At 44.7% G+C, this 19,606-nt stretch overlaps 1 protein-coding gene across 1 annotated transcript in view; it reads right to left on the bottom strand.

The window, feature by feature from the left end:
- Positions 1 to 19,606, bottom strand: part of CIT (citron rho-interacting serine/threonine kinase) — a 1,023,678-nt gene that overhangs the window by 541,581 nt on the left and 462,491 nt on the right. The window contains 3 exon segments of the mRNA XM_030217566.1: positions 11,568 to 11,621; positions 15,665 to 15,862; positions 16,167 to 16,341. Coding sequence (XP_030073426.1) covers positions 11,568 to 11,621; positions 15,665 to 15,862; positions 16,167 to 16,341 — 427 coding nt within the window.

Raw genomic sequence — 19,606 nt, 5'->3', positions numbered from 1 at the left:
AGAGGAGACAGAGGACACCCCTGCCTCGTCCCCCACAGTATAGGAAAAGCTGGAGAGTACAATCCATTCACCCCTACCCATGCACTGGGCTCTGCATATAGTGCCCATATAGCTGACATAAAGCGCCCTGAAAATCCATAGGCCTTCAATGTATCACACAGAAAATCCCATCTGACCCTGTCAAAAGCTTTTTCTGCGTTGAAGCTAATGAGCACTGACTGTATGCTACTTATGTGGCTATAAGCCAGAGAACCCAATATTTTCCGAAGGTTCTTAACCATCGACCTATTGGACACAAACCCCACCTGAGCCTTATGCACCAGGTCCGGCAGAAAACAGGCCACCCGAGTAGCCAAAATCTTCGCCAACAATTTATTTTCAAAGTTTAAAAGAGATATAGGATGGTAGGATTCTGGTCTCTGGGGATCTTTACCTGGTGGGGGGAAGCAGTTCCACATCCACAGTATGATTCATAAAATTAGTAAGCGCTGGGAGGACTGCCTTACCCAAAAGCTTATAAAACTCGGCCTGGGGCCTTGAACAAGGGGCTACATGCTACTGCTAGCATTCAAAAAATCTTTGTCCGCCTGTTTAAGCTTTGGCAAAGATAGATTATCCAGATACAGCTGCCCCAGCAGCTGCTGACTGGCCAGTGAGGCATATAGTACTCGTAAAAAGTTTTACATGCTTCTTCATCCGAATGAACATACATCCCTCTGTCATCTTTAAGCGATATAATTTTCTTAGCCCCACCTTGAGGACGAATCAATCTGGCCAGCAAACGACCCGCCTTATTGCCATATTTATACAACCTGTACCTATAATGAGTTTGAGATTTAAGGGCTTGACCATGTAAACATTCGTTAAGTGCTGTCTGCAAACTCAGTAAATGCTGTTTATGCTCCTCCACATGAGACAACCCATACTGCCTCCAGGCTCTACACGATTGTGAGCTCTGCCGCAGTATTTCTCTATCCCTCGCCCGCTTCACAAAATGAGAATAGCTTATAATTTTGCCTCTCAGTACCGCTCTCGCCGTTTCCCCAATATAAATGAGGTTCTTCTATATGCCTTACATTACAGCACTCAAACGATTCCCAACACTTTAAAAGCTTTTCTCGAAACTTCAAGTTATTTTGTAAGTCCAGCGGGAACATCCAACGACTTCTCTCTTTAATCACTGTGCCCACCTCCCACTCCATACACACCCACGCATGATCTGAAATGGCATAAGACCATATCTCCGCCCACGAAACTGAACTAAACAATTGTTTCGATATTAAAAGATAGTCTATCCACACCTGAGTGGAGTGAGCCCTCGAAAGGCGTGTATAGTCTCTGTCCATTGGATGTAGCACTCTCCAGACATCAACTAAATCAAGCAGTTGACCCATGCGGAGCAGCCCCCTATTAGAGTAATATTGTCCAGCCCGTACTGTCCCAGACCTATCCATAGAAGGGTCCCACACAGTATTAAAGTCTCCAACTTCGGACGATTGATCACCACTTCTGCCAAAAGGTATCTGCCCTTCCCATCTATACAAATAGGTTGCACAGCCTCTGCCACCCCTTTCCTAATTAATATTGCTAGCCCTCCTTTCTTCCCCTGAGCTGCAGCCACCACACATTCTCCCACCCACCATGTTTTTAATTTAGTATGTTCTAGTTACATAGTAACATAGTAGATGATGGCAGAAAAAGACCTGCATGGTCCATCCAGTCTGCCCACAAGATAAATTCATATGTGTATACCTTACCTTGATTTGTACCTGTCTTTTTCAGGGCACAGACCGTATAAGTCTGCCCAGCAGGATTCCCCGCCTCCCAACCACCAGTCCCTCCTCCCATCACCGGCTCTGGCACAGACCGTATAAGTCTGCCCTCCACTATCCTCCGCAAACAAATTAAGATGTGTCTCTTGCAACAAAGCACTATCAACTTTATGTCTGTGTAAATGTTATAGGATTTTTGACCTTTAATAGGTGAGTTAATCCTGCCTACATCCCATGTTACAATTTTCACCATACAAAACAATCTAATAAATAGACTATATGTATACACTGTACTGAATGAAGTGCCTAGGAAGGTGTCCCAGCCAGAGCTCCTCCCTAGCAAGTTTAGCCTCAAGGTCAACAGCCATCAATAGAATCTTCTTCCACACATAAACTTCTTCCCCTCTCACCACCTCCCAACCAACCCCCCCCCCCCCCCCCTGTAGACTCAACCTTGACCCACTCTTTCCCCTTCCCTGCACCCCTTGTAGCCCTCCTTCCCCCCCCTGATCCCAACCCTTTCCAGACCATGTTCCCCTTATGGGCACCATCACATCTAACACCTCTCGTGTTCCCTCCCGACATACACAAGATAAACCATCAGATCCCTGCCTAGATCAGTCTAAGAATACAAGAAAGAGAACTAGGAAAGAGAAAAAAAATGTATATGCACATGCACTTATAAACACACAGCCATGCCCACATACATCTGCATACACATCCATAATAGATCACTATCCTGTTTATTTTCGAAGGAGATCGCCGGCCATCTTCCGACACAAATCGGGAGATGGCCGGCCATCTCCTGAACCCGGCCAAATTGGTATAATCGAAAGCCGATTTTGGCAGGCTCCAACTGCTTTCCGTCGCAGAGCTGACCAAACTTCAAGGGGGCGTTTCCGCAGGGTATGGAAGGCGGGACGGGGCGTGGTTATGAGATGGTCGGCTTCGGCCAATAATGGAAAAAAGAAGGCCAGCTCTGACGAGCACTTCGTCGGCTTCACTTGGTCCATTTATTTTTAGGACCAAGCCTCAAAAAAGTGTCCCAACTGAGCAGATGACCACCGGAGGGAATCGGGGATCATCTCCCCTTACTCCCCCAGTGGTCACCAACCCCCTCCCACCCACCCCAAAAAAAAATTAATCATTTTTTTCCAGCCTCTATGCCAGCCTGAAATGTCATACCCAGCTCCATGACAGCAGTATGCAGGTCCCTGGAGCAGTTTTTAGTGGGTGCAGTGCACTTCAGGCAGGTGGACCCAGGCCCATCCCCCCCCCCACCTGTTACACTTTTGGTGGTAAATGGGAGCCCTCCAACCCCCCCCCCCAAAATCCACTGTACCCACATGTATGTGCCCCCCTTCACCCCTTAGGGCTATGGTAGTGTTGTACAGTTGTGGGTAGTGGGTTTTGGGGGGCTTTGGGGGACTCAGCACACAAGGTAAGGGAGGTATGCACCTGGAAGCAATTTTTAAGTCCACTGCAGTGCCCTCTAGGGTGCCCGGTTGGTGTCCTGGCATGTGAGGGGGACCAGTGCACTACAAATGCTGACTCCTCCCACGACCAAATGACTTGGATTTGGCCGGGTTTGAGATGGCCGGCATCAGTTTCCATTATCGGCGAAAACCGATCCCGGCCATCTCTGACATTTGGCCAGCCCAAACCGTATTATCGAAATGAAAGATGGCTGGCCATCTTTTTCGATAATACGGTTCAGGATAATGCCCCTCCACATAACCAATTTCTCTTCAGAAGCCATTCAGTTGCTGTCTCTGCCAAATCTAAAGCCCAGTCCTCTGTACAGACTGGGGTTTCACATACTCTCCGATCTGGCTCTGTCTATGGTCCATTAATTCTCAATTCCTTTAGTCACTGGATACAAACCATCAGGACACCACACCAGTTATCAGTTTAAGAGGAAGAAGCAAGTAGAGAGAGGAAAAAAAACATGTCCCCTTTTCTCTGTGTAACAATTCTCTATCCAAGAGCTATTCAGCTTATGTCCTTGTCAAAGCGCTAGCTCAGCCCTCTGTCCAGTTTGGAAGTCTCAGCTTCACCAACTTTTCTCCATCTCTGATCCATTAATACTCCAAACTGTTAGTCCCCCGTTATAAACCAATAAGCCACAATGCCAGATAACAGTCACTGTGACCCTTCTTTGGATGTTTCTTCCATTGCACTCCCATTTTCCATCTGTGCCATAAATTTCCTTGCTGCTTCCACCGAGTCATAGATCTTCATGGACCCTTGCTAAGTAATTTTTAATGTGGCTGGATATAGCAAGGCGAACCTGATTTTCATAGAAAAAAAGTTTTAGAACAGATTGGTATGAAAGCCTTGCGTCTTGCCGCCACCAGTGAAGATGTTATGATTGGGGTCTGAACCCCTCTCAAACTTACCTCTTTCCTGGGGGTCAGCTTCTTAGCTGGCTTCTGTTTCTTTTCTCTTTCCTTTCTGAGCTGGCTCTGTCTCTCTGTGCTGGCAGCTTCCAGCAGCATGGGGTTAATTGTCTCACTTCACTACAGCTGTGTGTGTGTTGCCTGAGTTGCTCTAACTCTCTTTGGGTGTACTGGCTTCAAGTGTTTCACGGTTTTGCATTGGTGTGGGTTGGGCCTCTCTGGGTCAGTGTGCTTTTGCCTAGGTCTAGGGAGTGTGACATCATCAGGGAGGGCCTTGATAAGGAAGTGGTGTTGTTTCCTTCAGGGCCTTTGCAACAGTGGTGTTTGCTGTAGGTAGGGTGGTGCAGTGTACACTTCTGACGTTGTGTCTAGTTTCCCTGCTTGCTTTTGCTAAGGGCCAGGTTAGTGTTAGTGCAGTGTGCACTGGTGACTGTGTGTTTAGCTTTCCTGCTTTTCCCTTTTGGTTCCCTTCTGTTCCCTCTTGGTTTTGGTAGCATTGCTGTGTGTGGGGCTTTGGAAGCTCTGTTGTTGATAGAAGTACTTCAGGGTTTGGTGTTGTTAGGAACACTGCAGAGTTTGCTGTTAGAAGTACTTCTGGTGTTTGTGCTATTAGGAGCATTGCAGTCTTTGCTGTTGGTGTTTGGTGCTTTAGAAGCACTTTTGGCTTATGTGTTAGCTTCCCTCCTTGTGGCTCCCCTGTCTTCCCTTTTAGTGCTAGGAGCTCTTCTGGTTGCTTGCCAGAGTAGTGCTTAGGAAGCACCTTGTTAGTTGTATCTAGCTTGCTAGAGCAGTGCTTAGGTAGCTGGGTTAGTTTTGTGTTTAGCTTATTAGTGTAAAGCTCTGCTTGTAGCTTGGTGCTTAGTAGCACCTGTGTTAGCTTTGTATTTAGTACCCTGCTCTGTTAGTTTAGGGCTTAGGAAGTCCCTTTCTTGAGCAGGGCTTAGGAGCTCCTGTTTAGTATAGGGCTTAGGAAGTCCTTTTGTCAGTTTACGGTTAGGAACACTCCTGCTGGTTTAGGGCTTGGGAGCACGTAGATCAGTTTAGGGTTAGGAGCACTTCTGTTTCCAGTCCTGGTCCCTATGTCATCCGGTATCCAGTAAGTCCTGTCGGCTACTCGAACCCAGGAGCTCAACTCTTGGGGGGCTTAGTAGCTAAGTACAGGTGAAGCTGTTGGACCAGTCCAGTGTGCTCCAGTCCCGTGTTCCGGTCCTGTGTCCTCCAGTCCGGGGGACCAGTCCAGGGTGTTCCAGTCTGGTGTGCTCCAGTCCAGTGTGTTCCGGTCCGGTGTGTGTTCCAGTCCTGTGTCCTCCAGTCCGGGGGATTCCAGTCCATGTGTTCCGGTTCGCTGGGCAGTGCCTGCAGTCCCTGCCGGTGTGCTTACCCAGTGTTGGTTGGTGGGTTTTGCCTGCTGCTGTCGCTCCTCGTCAGCAGCCCAAGGGCTCACGTTTGCTCCAGAGCCCGGCCCCGCGGGCTCTGAACCTGAGAACCTGACAGAAGAGTAGTCTTGGAAACAAAGGATCTTCTGGTTCTCATAAGTTAGTGTCTTTCCCGAGCGAATGCTTTGTAATACAGCCTGCTTGTGGGCGAAATTTAACACCCGCAGAATGACCACACGTGGTCTGGATGCATTAGGGCGCTGTACACCCACCCTGTGTGCCCGCTCCACCCGCAACGGGCCCAAGCCCTCTGGCAAATGTAACTCTCTTGGGAGCCAGCATTCCAAGAAATCTCCAAGCTCTCCATCATTAATCGCTTCGGGCAACCCCACCAGGCGCAGATTATTCCTCTGCGATCGATTTTCGAATTCGTCCACTTTCGCTTCCAGGGCCTCCACTCGAGATTTTACCCGTTCCTGGGTTCCTTCCACAGTCGAGACTCTATCCCTCTAGCACGCTCATGCGTGACTGAAAAGGCACGCACTCCTGGGCCAGATTCTCTAGCTGAGACTACATCCGCTCCAATTTCGTGTCGATAGGAGTCAAACGGCGCTCCAACAAGTCCTCTAATACTGTAGACATTTCTGTCGTTATCTCTGCAATCCAAGTCGAAGATACAGAGGGGCCAGCCGGGCTCAGGGGAGCCGCCATTTTGTCATCCACGTCTCCCCCTGATCTTCTCTTTGTAAGATGATTTCGTCGCCATCCCGTCAATTCAAAGGTTCTAACCAAACGTGCTGATGTTCCATCACACTAACAGCCCGCATACAACATCACTGAGGGATCCGAACAGATACAAAAACGCAGAGGGAACACTCGGGGGCCGGAGCTCCCACCAGCAGCTTCTCACGGGCATGGAGTCACATGACCCCCATTGATGTAGTTTTAAAAATACAGCCTTAACCACAGCACAATTTTCTCCATGCACTGAGTCACATTCCTGCATAATATCTCCCCCTTGGCTGAAGCACAAAGCCAGTCAATCTTATCCTCAAAGAATGATGCAGACGCCTTGAAAGATAAATTAACACACCACACAGCACAGTCTTTATCAATCTTCCCTGTCAATTGCTTCAATAATTGAAACAGCTGTTGTAGCTTATTGGTTGCATGCCAAAGGTTGTACCTCTCACTAGCCAATATAACTCACTCTGACCTCTGGTGTGGGTGGTGGATTGTGATTTCTCTTTGACCCTATGACAGCATACAAATCAAGATTAGGCTAAAAACGTTTTTTCTTAAATAACTTCTACTGCTTCCTTGTTACTCTCCAAGGACTGATAGATTGTGTGTTTCGGTAGCTGCTGCTATAAAACTCACCAAGGATGAAAAGTCACCAGGCACTAACTGGTACTGGGCCTATTGGTGTGTGAATATAGATCCCAACTGAGTATGCTCCCAAGGGGTAGGGAATTCAGTCCCAAAGGACTATTGCCCAGAGCATCCTACTGACTCAATCTATGCTCCACCGGGAGTGAAATCAGCTCTGAAGCTTTTTTCACCATCTCTGTATCTGCTGGCAGGGGGACACAACCCATTCATATAGTGTGCCATGGATGATAAGGAAACCACTTCTAAAGTCAGAAGAGTAGGATAGAAATTCTACAAATAAACATAAAGGGACTTGGCAATATGCTTTGGAGGCGCTCTGGTCCCTGCCATCTTCCCCCCTCCCCCCCCCCCCCCCCCCCCCCCCCCACTAAAGGCCTCCACTCCATGTTGGGCCAGCTGCTTTTGCTATGTCTCTTTTCCCAGCAATGATACAGGGCATAAATACATGAAAAATCAGCCCTTAACATCCACCCCTTAAATCTAAAATAAATAAATAAAATCTGAGGGTACACAACCTCATTTGGCACTGACCCCCAGCAGTAGTATGCAAGATTATTGCTAGAGTCAGGCTGTGACGTTTTAGAAGAGTCAGCCTCTGACACAGGAGAGAATATCCATGAGATAGATTTACATATCAAGGAGGTAGTGTGGATATCCTGAAAATCAGACTGGCTGGATGTACCCCAAGGGACTGGACTGAGAACTATTGTAATAGGCCACCAGGGCTTTCAGGTCTCCCTGGGTAGGGGACCAAGGAGAACCCTTTCTATAATCATTTATGCCAGGGATCAGAGGCCACCAGGGGCAGTTCTAAAGGGCCTCTGAAGCAGCTATCAGGACCCTTTATATTGTACAATTGCTTCCCAAAGGGGCTTTCTGGGCTATTAGAATAAAATAAGTACAGCTCTTAAGCTGTTATTAAATTATTATTTTATTTTTTGCAAAAATAAGCTACTCATTTTTAAAACCTTGTTTTCACAAAACCCTTCAATAATGAGTTGCTCTGCATGATTTTGCATCTAGCAGCTCATTAATGAGATCAGTTCCAACTAGACACTGGTTACCAGCATCAACACGTATAAAATATAAAATTCTTATTTTGGTCTACAAGAGTCAATTCCCTTCAGTCCCTGACTACCTTCAAAGATGGGTCACCCCTTATGTTCCTATTTGTACGTTTCATTCATCCAATATGGGTCTGCTTGCACTCCCACCCCATCTGTCTTCCATTTGGATCTGTCCTCTATTTGGATTTGTCCAGCGATACAAATTTTGTTACATTAGCCCTAAACTGTGGAATGAACTTCTATCCCAACTCTGCCCAGAGCTGATGTATTCCAAGTTTGAAGACAGCCTTAAAATCTACCCTTTCTAAGGAAGCATTCAGTAACTCTGCCTGAATGTCTCTGCCTTTCCCTCCCTTCCCCTTGGCTGGTATTCTTTTAATTTTGTAAACCGCATTGATGCCACCCTGGTTTCTTGTGAATAAAAATAAATTCAGGAAATTACCCACTAAACCTGAATGTAACTCACCTTTAACTACTGAGAAAGGTGCATAATAAACCCAAATTGGCCTTCACACCAAGTCAGCTATTGCTAAGTGTGCTTTTGCAAAGTGACTTAAAAAAAGTACACTGCGTATCGCAAAACATCAAGAAACTTAGAACAACAACAAATTTCAGACATGTTGCAATATGTGACGTGAAATTACTTCACACTTTAATACAGTGCTTCCCAAAACTGATCCTGGAGGCCCCCAGTCAGTCAGGTTTTCAGGATATCCACAATGAATATTCATGAGAGATATTTGCACACACTGTCCCCACTGCATGAAAATCTCTCTCATGAATATTCTTTGTGGATATCCTGAAAACCTGACAGGTTGGGGGGCCTCCAGGACCAGGTTTGGGAACCACCGCTTTAGTATATGATGGCCATGGCTTATAGTGTTTAACATCCAATTTTAACATCCAATATCATCTCAATGCTGGTAACAAACAACTCTCTGCACTTTTTTTCTCTCTCCGTCTCATGTAATCTGTCCAATTCAAAGACCATACAAAGTAAAACAAAATGTAGAAATATGGAGTTTCTCCGTGCCCCAGCTGCTTTCTTCCAATATATTACACTTTTGGTATTTTTCTTATCAAATATTTATAATGGTCAAATATAACTTCTCAAATGTATTTGTCATTTTTCTTTATCATTATTATCAAGCAAGTGATCTATGTCCATTCAATATCTTGGCCAGTAGCTACTCCTGTAGATATTCAACATGCAGCTGCCTCCCCAGGCTGTACTAAAAATATAAATCTCTCTCTTGGCCTCTACCTTTCATTACAACAGCTATTACAACTAGTACAGGACTTTATTGCAAATTTGGTATATCGGTTTCCCCCCAAACTCATAACTGTTTGTTCCTTACATCAACTTCCTGTAAAAATCAATGATTTTTTAAAAACTAAATCATCTTGACATCTGTGACCTCTCCAGTATGGACATCATCTTCATTCATTCACCATATTCCTTCTGCTCTATGCCTTTTCTCTGGTTGCTCAGTCCACTCAGACCCAGCTTCATATCAATCTCCTAGAGCTCCAGGCGATTTGGAATGCACTAAGAGCTTTCAGAGATCAGTCAAAATATACTTCATTTTCTTCTCCTCTATAGGTTTCTACATTTGTTTTCAAATTCAAATTTGTGACTTTGTCTGGGAAAAGGTGACTAAAGTAGCGGATCCAAAATGTTGAGAATTGTCAGTTTTTCATGTCATGGGTTATAATAAGCAGTCTGCAAAAGTTACATGTTTAAACCTCTGTAACTTTTTTATTTTTCATATAAAAAGGATAGGGCTTGGACTGTTGTATTACAAATTGTTTGCTCTGACAGAATTCATTGAAACCTCATTTTTTGTTTTTGGTGACTTTAGTCACCTTTTGCCAGAGATGGTCACATTTTATAATCAAAAACAAGCAACAAAACATAACTCTCTTTGAACAAAAATGTCTGGCTACGGTATAGGAAGCGTCAACAGACACGCTCCTAAGGCAGACTATCGCTGGAACGAGCACCTTACCCCCTCTGTGTGATGGGAAAAAGGCGAGGAAAAGTTCGGGAGGCTCCCCTTGCCCCAAGCGGAACTCCTCAGCTCAGACAGATGACATTGGACAGCTTTGCTGCAGTGCCTGCTTCCATGTCGGCTTCTACTCCCTCTGCTCGAGTCAGCGTTTTGTTGCTGAACAGCAGTGGAGACAGGGCTTCCCTGAGCCCTGTTGAACGTGTGGCGCCTCCTCAACCCGGAAGGGAAAACCTACTGCTGAGCCCTGATACCTCGGACCGAAATGGTAAACAGAGTGATCAGGGAGGGAGCCTGCGGGAGAGAAGTGCTGGAGCAGACAGCCAAAGAGATTCAGAAATAACATCAATTCAACCAGTTTTGTCTAAAACTGTGAGTATTTTGGAACAGGCTGTGAAAGCCCTCCAACCGGCTGTTTTATTGGGAGAGATAGTAAAACCTGCCGTAGTGACCTTACAGTCACTCTGGGACTTGACTTTTACCACTCGGAATGCTTTACAAACTTTAATTTCTCAAAATACAGAGACAATTAAAGCACTATCAGAGACTGCATTGAACCAACTACAAATTAATCTTTCTCAAACCTCCGAAGCAAAAAAACTGACTGAAAAAATTGAAAAATTGGAACTTTTCGAACAGGCTTCAATTAAGGAGAGAAACTTTTCCTTTAGGCGTTTGGAATATCTGGAAAATCAAGCCAAAAGACTCTCTTCGTTTTTTAAATTTTCCTAGATCACCTTTAATTTCACCAGTCCAAATGCTTAAAAAATATTTAGTAGAGATACTAGGAATGCAGGAGACATCTTTGCCGCCCATAACTAGAGCATTTTACCTTCAATTAGATGTTAAATCATCTGAAAATTTACGTTTACAGGGGGCAATGAATTTAACTGCATTCCTGGAAACATCTCTTGAAGTAACTGCACAGACAACTACACTGCTTGCAACGTTTGCATTAGAAATGGATAGAGATGCAGTTCTCAAACTATCTCTAAGGCATTTAGATTCTGAGTTTATGGGTTCAAAGATAAGGGTCTTTCCAGATCTTTCCAGGGAAACGCAGAGGAGGCGTAAGAGGTTCCTACTGCTGTGGGCTAGAACAGTAGCAGTGGGAGCGGATTTCCTTCTGCGGTTTCCCTGTGTTTGTAGAGTTAAATTTCAGTCAAAACAATATCAATTCTTTGACCCAAAGCAGTTAGAAGAATTTCTAATTAGCAAAGAAGAGGTTAGTGTACAAGTCTAATCCCATATGTACCACTGTATAGCAGGCTAGAGTTAACCACTTGGAATGACGCTTCCTTAGCTATTTTGTGATGTAACCGCTTAAAATAAGCAGGATAATTGTATTTCCTTATCTTGGATCACTATTTAGTGTAATATTGTGGACGATAGTAAGAAGAAAAATTTCGACATTAGATGTAAGGTTACATGTGAATTACTTTTTCTTTTTGTGCATTGACACTCATAAAAATGAATTATGTTTGTTAAAAGCTATAAATAAAGAGCTCAAAAAAAATGTCTGGCTAAACGTTGTGAAAATCACAATACTCACTGTGCAGCTGTCACGCAATGTTTCAAATTTACGCTGAATTTCATCTCGATGGGCCTAAAAGTGGAATAGTGTTTAAAAATATATCAGAAATAGAAGCATGGAAGATATTTTATACAAATGATTCAAATCACCTTGCTCAAAACATGCAACATTCATGGTAAATATTTCAACACAACAATGCTAAAGCAAAGTACTACTTTAAATGAAGGCTTTCAGAAAAGTTTAAAAAAAATTAAAACTAGAATGAAGAATAAAAGAGATACCATGCTGGGTTAGATCAATGGTCTCTCAAAGTCCAGCAACACAGTAGCAATTTTTTAAAATGTATTTGAAGACACACAAGATAATGTCATAACAACTTATACAAATGGTCACAAACCGAACCATACTTGGGCACAAAGGTACACTACTATATCTTACAGTACTAGAAAAAACTTTGAGAACACCAACAGTTGTTCTGAGCTCTTGAAAACTGATCTGATATGATCTGTCCAAGCCTGACCAAGCTTCTTGGGTAGAAAGTGATATTTCTTTTCAGGAATCAATGGTAGGATGCAATATAGAGATTAAGACTGATGCTTGAACATCAAACACTGAAAGATTAAGTGAAGTACTTTCTGACCCTAACATAATATGATTGAGGATTAATAAAAGAATAAAACGTGTACTAAATTTCTCAAGATTTTGGGCTTAGTCTTTTGGGTTACAGTTTTAAGCAGCTTGGACTATGCAAATACAATTTATCTAGGTGGGTCTGTTGTGGGGTTTCACAAACTGCACAAAAGGCTGCCACCCAGTTCTTAACTTGCTACAGCTTTACACATAACGGACTAGATTCTATATATCATGCCTAAAAAATCAGCGCCAAAACAAAATATGCCTAGGTGTATTCTAAAAAGTACACCTAAATTTAGGTGTACTTTATAGAATAAGTCTAAATTTTATCGCGGTTTATAGAATAAACTGAGAGCCCATCTGCACGACTAAATTTAGGCGCGGACAGTTATGCCAAGTAAAACTTGGTATAAATGCCAACATCTAAATTATGTGTGGACTGGGTGTATTCTATAACAATGCATATAGAATTTAGATATGCCCAAGACCGCCCATCCCACGCCCCCTTTTCAACTATGAAAATTAGAATTTAGGCGCATCACGTTATAGAATGCACTTAAGACTGTTATGAACAGAAGTTCTTAATTAATGCCAATTAGTGTCAATAACTGCTTGTGAAGTGGCAATTATCAGTGCTGATTGGTTTGATAAGTAATTAAGTTGCATGCGCAAATGCAGAACACGACTGGATTTACACACACAACTTAGGTCGCGCTATATCCTCATCCTCATCGATCTATCCGCCGCTTTTGACACTGTCAATCATGATTTACTTCTTGCCACACTGTCCTCATTTGGGTTCCAGGGCTCTGTCCTCTCCTGGTTCTCCTCCTATCTCTCCCACCGCACCTTCAGAGTTCACTCTCATGGATCCTCCTCCACCCCCATCCCGCTATCTGTTGGTGTTCCCCAGGGATCTGTCCTTGGACCCCTTCTCTTCTCAATCTACACCTCTTCCCTGGGCTCCCTGATCTCATCTCATGGTTTCCTGTATCATCTCTATGCTGATGACACCCAGCTGTATCTCTCCACACCAGACATCACCGCGGAGACCCAGGCAAAGGTATCAGCCTGCTTATCCGACACTGCTGCCTGGATGTCCAACCGCCACCTGAAACTGAACATGTCCAAGACCGAGCTCATCGTCTTCCCACCAAAACCCACTTCTCCTCTTCCTCCACTTTCTATCTCAGTTGATAACACCCTCATCCTCCCCGTCTCATCTGCCCGCATCCTCAGAGTCATCTTTGACTCCTCCCTCTCCTTCTCTGCGCATATCCAGCAGATAGCCAAGACCTGTCGCTTCTTCCTCTTTAACATCAGCAAAATTCGCCCTTTCCTCTCTGAACACACCACCCGAACTCTCGTCCACGCTCTCATTACCTCTCGCCTTGACTACTGCAACTTACTCCTCACCGGCCTCCCACTTAGCCACCTATCCCCTCTTCAATCTGTTCAGAACTCTGCTGCACGTCTTATATTCCGCCAGAACCGATATACTCATATCATCCCTCTCCTCAGGTCACATCACTGGCTTTCAATCAGATACCGCATTCAGTTCAAGCTTCTCCTTCTTACCTACAAATGCACTCAGTCTGCTGCCTCTCACTACCTCTCTACCCTCATCTCCCCTTACGTTCCCACCCGAAACCTCCGTTCACAGGACAAATCCCTCCTCTCATTACCCTTCTCCACCACCGCCAACTCCAGGCTCCGCTCATTCTGCCTTGCCTCACCCTATGCTTGGAACAACCTTCTCGAGTCCTTACGCCAAGCCCCCTCCCTGCCCATCTTCAAGTCTTTGCTTAAAGCCCACCTCTTCAATGCTGCGTTCAGCACCTAACTCTTACCTTTCAGGAATTCCAGACTGCCCCAATTTGTCTGCCCCTATCGGTCTGACTGTTCACGTGTCCTTTAGATTGTAAGCTCTTTGAGCAGGGATTGTCCTTCTATGTTAAATTGTACAGCGCTGCGTAACCCTAGTAGCGCTTTAGAAATGTTAAGTAGTAGTAGTAGTATATAGTATTCGGTCTCAAATTTCTATATTGGCCATCAGTTCAACCGAGAAAAATGTACTGTCCGATTTTAAGCGCTCTAATGATCATCTTGTGTCTATGAACCTACATATGCAGTATGATGTTATACTGCTAATCTAGTTGAAAGATTGTTATTTAAAATTGCCAGACTTGCCAGAACTTGTTCTGCCTCATTCTTGATACTTTCTCTGTTATGGAATTCCTTCTCAGTTTCAACACTGGAAAGCAATTCTCTGACTATTGCTTTAAAAGGTTTAAAATTATTTTGCCTTAGCTTAACTTTAGCTGTTACAGTCCTAGAATATTACAAGATAGGCTATAAGGTCCAAATTCTTTGCATTAGCATTTTTTTCTAGTACCTAACTACCTTAAACAGAAAGGACATTTTTCTGTTCTCTGCCAAAGATTGAGTAAACTGTGCTATTGACCTTTAATGTTTAATGCTTAAGAGACTATTTCAATCAATAATAAAGGGGGGGGGGGGGGGAGAGGGAGGTTGGGCTAGGGGGGAAGGGAGAAAATTGTCAAAAAGGTTGATGACGGACTTTCACGTTTCCTTTCTACTTTGAATGTTATGATGTTGGCATTTCTGTGTATGCCAGATACTGGATGTATTTTATTTTTGTGTGTCATCAATAAAAATGTTGGAAATTAAAATCACAGTTTTGTGGTACGGCGATCGATCACTATTTTTAAATGCGGCCTTAACGCGATATAATTTCATTGATTATTTACTCAACAGGTTTTTCTCAAGACCAGAGCATACGCTTCTTTACGTTGCAACAGTAAGTTACATCTTTTAATATTATATCTTATTGCCAAGAGTTTAATATGGTTTCTGTAACAATGGAATATATGATTTTTTTTAGAAGACTTTTAAGGGTGTTTCATTAAAAGAAAATATTTTTGTGACTGTGATCAAATTATACATTATTTGGTATGTTATATTTTTAAATTACAAAATGTTAATATTTACATCATTATACATGATCCTGGTTCCTGTTAGTCATTGATCTTCAATATGCACAATTAATTATGTTACTCTATTTCATTAGAACAAATTAGTGCATGGTAATTTTCTAACTAAGAGTTAGCTACTTACATATTTTTGATGTTCTCATCAGATTTAACAAGTGGATGACCTTATTTGATGTATGAGGTACTTATACGTTCTGTTTTTTATATATGTATCTTATTAATTGATTGCTATGATTTGCTATATGTAGAGGCTGTGTCAAAGTTTTTAACTTTAATTTCATTTTATATTCTTATATTTGTTTACATTATTTCTATATTGTGTTGTACACTATTGTGTTGTACACTTGTATTTGTTAGTTCGTATATGTTTATTTTAACAGACTCCAGATGCAGGCCCATCCGGCCAAAACACAGCTGTGTCAAGTGCATTACATCAAGCCCTGTAAATAAATAATTCTATATCTTTACCCTTAAAGCTTGGATTTCCTCCTCTGCCTCTGCTGTTGTCTCCTCCAGTTCTGTTTTAGCTTGGCATAGCTGGCTTTCCAGGGCTGAACGAGCAGACTGAAGGCCAGAGATCTGTGACTCTCTTTCCTGCAGCGTGAGCTGCAGCTCAGTCAATTGTCGCTTCAGTTCCAGCTTCTGTTCCTCGTGCTCTAAACTAACCTGAAGAGAGGAAATGGTACATAAAATATGGATGCCATAAAATAAAGCCAATATACAAATAAACCTTCGATTCTAGCTCAGCAAATCTACCATGCTAGAGCAGCTTTTGCATATTTATCTAGCTCCAGATAAAGCCACTCTGGAGTTCTGTGTAAATGTACTGAATTTCTCAACATGTTCCTACATATGAGGCTGAGAAATAATACAAAGTAAACTTCTGAGCTGCACAAGCAAGAGAAGACTCTAACACACTTGTAAAATGTAAATAATTTTGTAGTCAAAAGGGATGAATCCAAGTTTTCACCTCACGGAGCCTTGTCTCCAGTTCTAGCAGGCGGTTCTTCTCTGTGTGCTCCTGGTGACTTATCCTCTCTAACTGTTCCTCCAGTTTTCGAATCTGTGCCTCCATCTTTCCTGCTTGCGTTTCCAAGTAGAACTTTTGTTGTCTGAGCTCAGAAATCATTTCCTCTTGGGCTTTCCTAAAAATAAGCAAAAGAGCTGAAAGGTAGAAACTAATCAGTGCCGGCATTGGTGAAAAGTCAGCTCATACGTTTTACCTATAGAATTTGCACCAAATTTCAGGGAAGTACATGTGGTACATGTGGTACTTCTCATTGAAAATTGCCACCAAATATTCACATCTGCTTTTTGTGCATATAGAATTTTTATGGGAAACTATGCATCTATGTGTATTTTCTGGACCTGTACAAAGCATGCCCCCAGAAACACATCCATCAATTACAGTTAAATGTGTGCACATTTTGGAAAACATATAGTATAGGGACAAACAGAATGTTGAATCTCTACCTATTTTTCTCTCTCCATGGCTTTGTTAGTTTTCAATATCCTGCTTCAGCATTGTCATGTCTTCTTCATAAAGCATGTGGGGACAGACTTAAAGATCTCAATATTGTGATAACCACAGTGTCTGCCCTTACATGAGGAGGCCGCCAGAGGGCGCTCTCCCATTGAAAATCTAAAATGTCCTGATCTGGCCACTAGAGGGAGCCAAAGAGTATAGTCCATGGTAGTGACCAGAAGGAACAGCTAGGGGGTGCTCCTGGCATAGGACTTGTACTTCCCGGGGAGGCCACCAGGGGGACTCTCTGAGTTTGGAAGCTGGATAGGTGGAGAAAGTTCTGGGTGCGGACCTTTCTGGAAGCAGGGGGAGAGGCCTAAAGAAAGGTGGAGTGGATTATTGGGCACCCTATAAAAAGCATCCTCTAGCCAAGGGAGAGGAGAGAAGATGGGGGAACCTGCAACACCCAGAGCCTGAGGATTACTAGCAGGAAGACTGAAGAAAGAGGCCTGCTGAAGTAGAGCTCAAGAGAAAGGTCAGGAGAAGGTTCCCTCCAAACCCAAAGAGGTACTTACCTGGTGGGGACCAGGCACTGGGTACTAGGGTTATGAACAATGGCTACTGAAGTGTTTAAGTGAACAAACAGCCGTGGGGTGGAGGATAGGACCGTAAGGTTAATGTGAATAAAGAAGGTCCTATCCAGGGGAGGAGGCTGTTAAACCCTGAGACCCAGATGTCCCCAGTAAATGGTCTCAGGGGGTGAATCGCAGTAACAGATGAATAGTGGGCAAGCCAGGTTCCCACAAGACTGTAACCTAGCTAATAAACTGAATTTACATGCAACCAGCTAATTTGCATATTTTTGCAAGCAGAGGAAGCTGTGCTATCTTCCAGAGAAGGGTGACCTGGGGGCCCCACCAGAAGAACTGGTAAGGTGGGTCGGTTACCAGGTGATACAGCAGGGAGGCCGGGCCAGGACTGCAGGTTAAGGAAGAGGTCACCCTGAGGGAAAGGGGAGGACCAAACCTAGAGGCCTGAGTCAATGCAGTCACAGAGAAGTCTAGTTTCAAGGTGGTTCCCTGAGGCAAAAGGCTGGTGAGGCCGGGCAGGAGCCACTAGAGGGCCACTGCACACCAGAGAGCACCCCTGTGGGGGGGTTACAAAGGGCCCTATCCCAGATGGAACCTTGTTGTTGAATAGCCCCCTTTGAAGACAAGGACATCAGAGAATCCCTGCTACCCTTGACAGTTGACTAACAGTGTCTGAAAGTTGAAACCAAGGGAAGAGCAGAGGGTTGGTGGGACCCAGGCAATAATTTTATCCCCAGGGAAGTGTGCAGAAAGGCCCACTGACTACAGGCGGGTTCTGGGGGACTAGAGAACTCAAAGTGAAGCTGAGTGGAAAAGGCATCAGTCTCCAGAGGAGGTCTCTTGTGTGGGTGAAGACAGACAGCACGGCGAGGTGCAGGTCGAGAGCAGACAGCACGGAGAGGTGCAGGTCGAGAGCAGACAGCACGGAGAGGTGCTCATGTTTACAATATGTATACCTTGGAAGAAAGGCAGAGAGGACAGGTATGACAGAGATGTTTAGATACCTCCATGGCATATATGCTCAGGAGTTGAGTCTCTTCCAACTGAAAGGAAGCTCTGAAATGAGGGTGCATAGGATGTTCGTAAAAGGGGACACAGACTCAGAAGTAACCTGAGAAAATACTTCTTCACGGAAAAGGATGGTGAATTCATAAAACAGCTTCCCAATGGAGGCAGTGGAGACAAAAAGTAAAAGAATTCAAGAAAGCTTGGGACAGGACCCTCTGAGGGTTAGTAAATGGCATAGATGGATAGGCCATATGGTCCTTATCTGTTTATGCTTAAATCCCAGAGGGTTTACAATCCAATCCCTCTCTCTGTGTCCCTCCCCCGGTTTACATTCTACGCTTCATCCCGCTCGTTCGGCTGGCCGGCATGGCGGGGCTGGTGCACCGCCTCCGCCCCCCCCAGAACACCGGCCATGTTGGCAGCGCCGGTGTTCCAAGAGATCGTTTCCCTTCCGGGCACAGACCCCGGGAACTCAGGCCACACCTCAGGCCACACCTCCGTACCCCGGATTGGCCATTCGCGGCTAGACTCCGCATCCTCCTGCCGGCGGGCCAATCCGGATCTCTGTGCCTGATGACACCGGTCGTTTGGCCTCCACGTTTCCCAGCCCCCTGCCAGCTGACTCTCATTTCCCAAATGGAAGGGGCTATTTAAGAAGCAGGTTGCCTCACTGGCCTTGCTTCAGCTTCTACTTCGGTAGGTTCGCTTGTGTTGGTGGAGACGTGGTATGCTACTCTTTGCTTGCTGCCTGACCTCTGCTTGGATCGTGACTACTCTTGCTTGCTGCCTGAGCTGACCTCTGCTTGGATCGTGACTACTCTTGCTTGCTGCCAGACCTGACTTCTGCTTGGATCGTGACTACTCTTTGCTTGCTGCCTGACCTGACCTCTGCCTGGATCCTGATCACTCTCCGCTTGCCACCTGACCTGACTACTGCGAGGATATCGATCACTCTCAGCTTGCTGCCTGACCTGACTACTACTTAGATCCCGACTACTCTCTGCTTGTCGCCTGACCTGACTGCTACTTGGATCCTGATCCCTCTCTGCTTGTTGCATCACCTGACTACTGCTTGACCTTGATCACTCTCTGTTTGCTACCTGATCCATAGCTGCTGTATGAGCCGAGACTATCAGTGTCTGCTGCCTGTATCCAGAAGTCCTGCTGGCTACCTGCACCTGGGGGCTCAACCCTCGGGGAACAGCGGTCCTCTCAGGTGAAGTCTCGGGGTCGATCGGCTGCCCGACAGAGCGCAGGGTCAACTTCTTTCAAGGCAGAACTTAGGTTCTTGTGTTATTCACTGCTCCAAATCATCTGGTAAAGGCATCGCAGAAGGATCTGGAAGCC

This window comes from Microcaecilia unicolor, chromosome 11, assembly GCF_901765095.1.
Source record: "Microcaecilia unicolor chromosome 11, aMicUni1.1, whole genome shotgun sequence".
Classification (NCBI taxonomy): domain Eukaryota; kingdom Metazoa; phylum Chordata; class Amphibia; order Gymnophiona; family Siphonopidae; genus Microcaecilia; species Microcaecilia unicolor.
The sequence above is the reverse complement of the archived record's forward strand: the minus strand, read 5'-3'. Positions and strand labels throughout refer to the sequence as shown.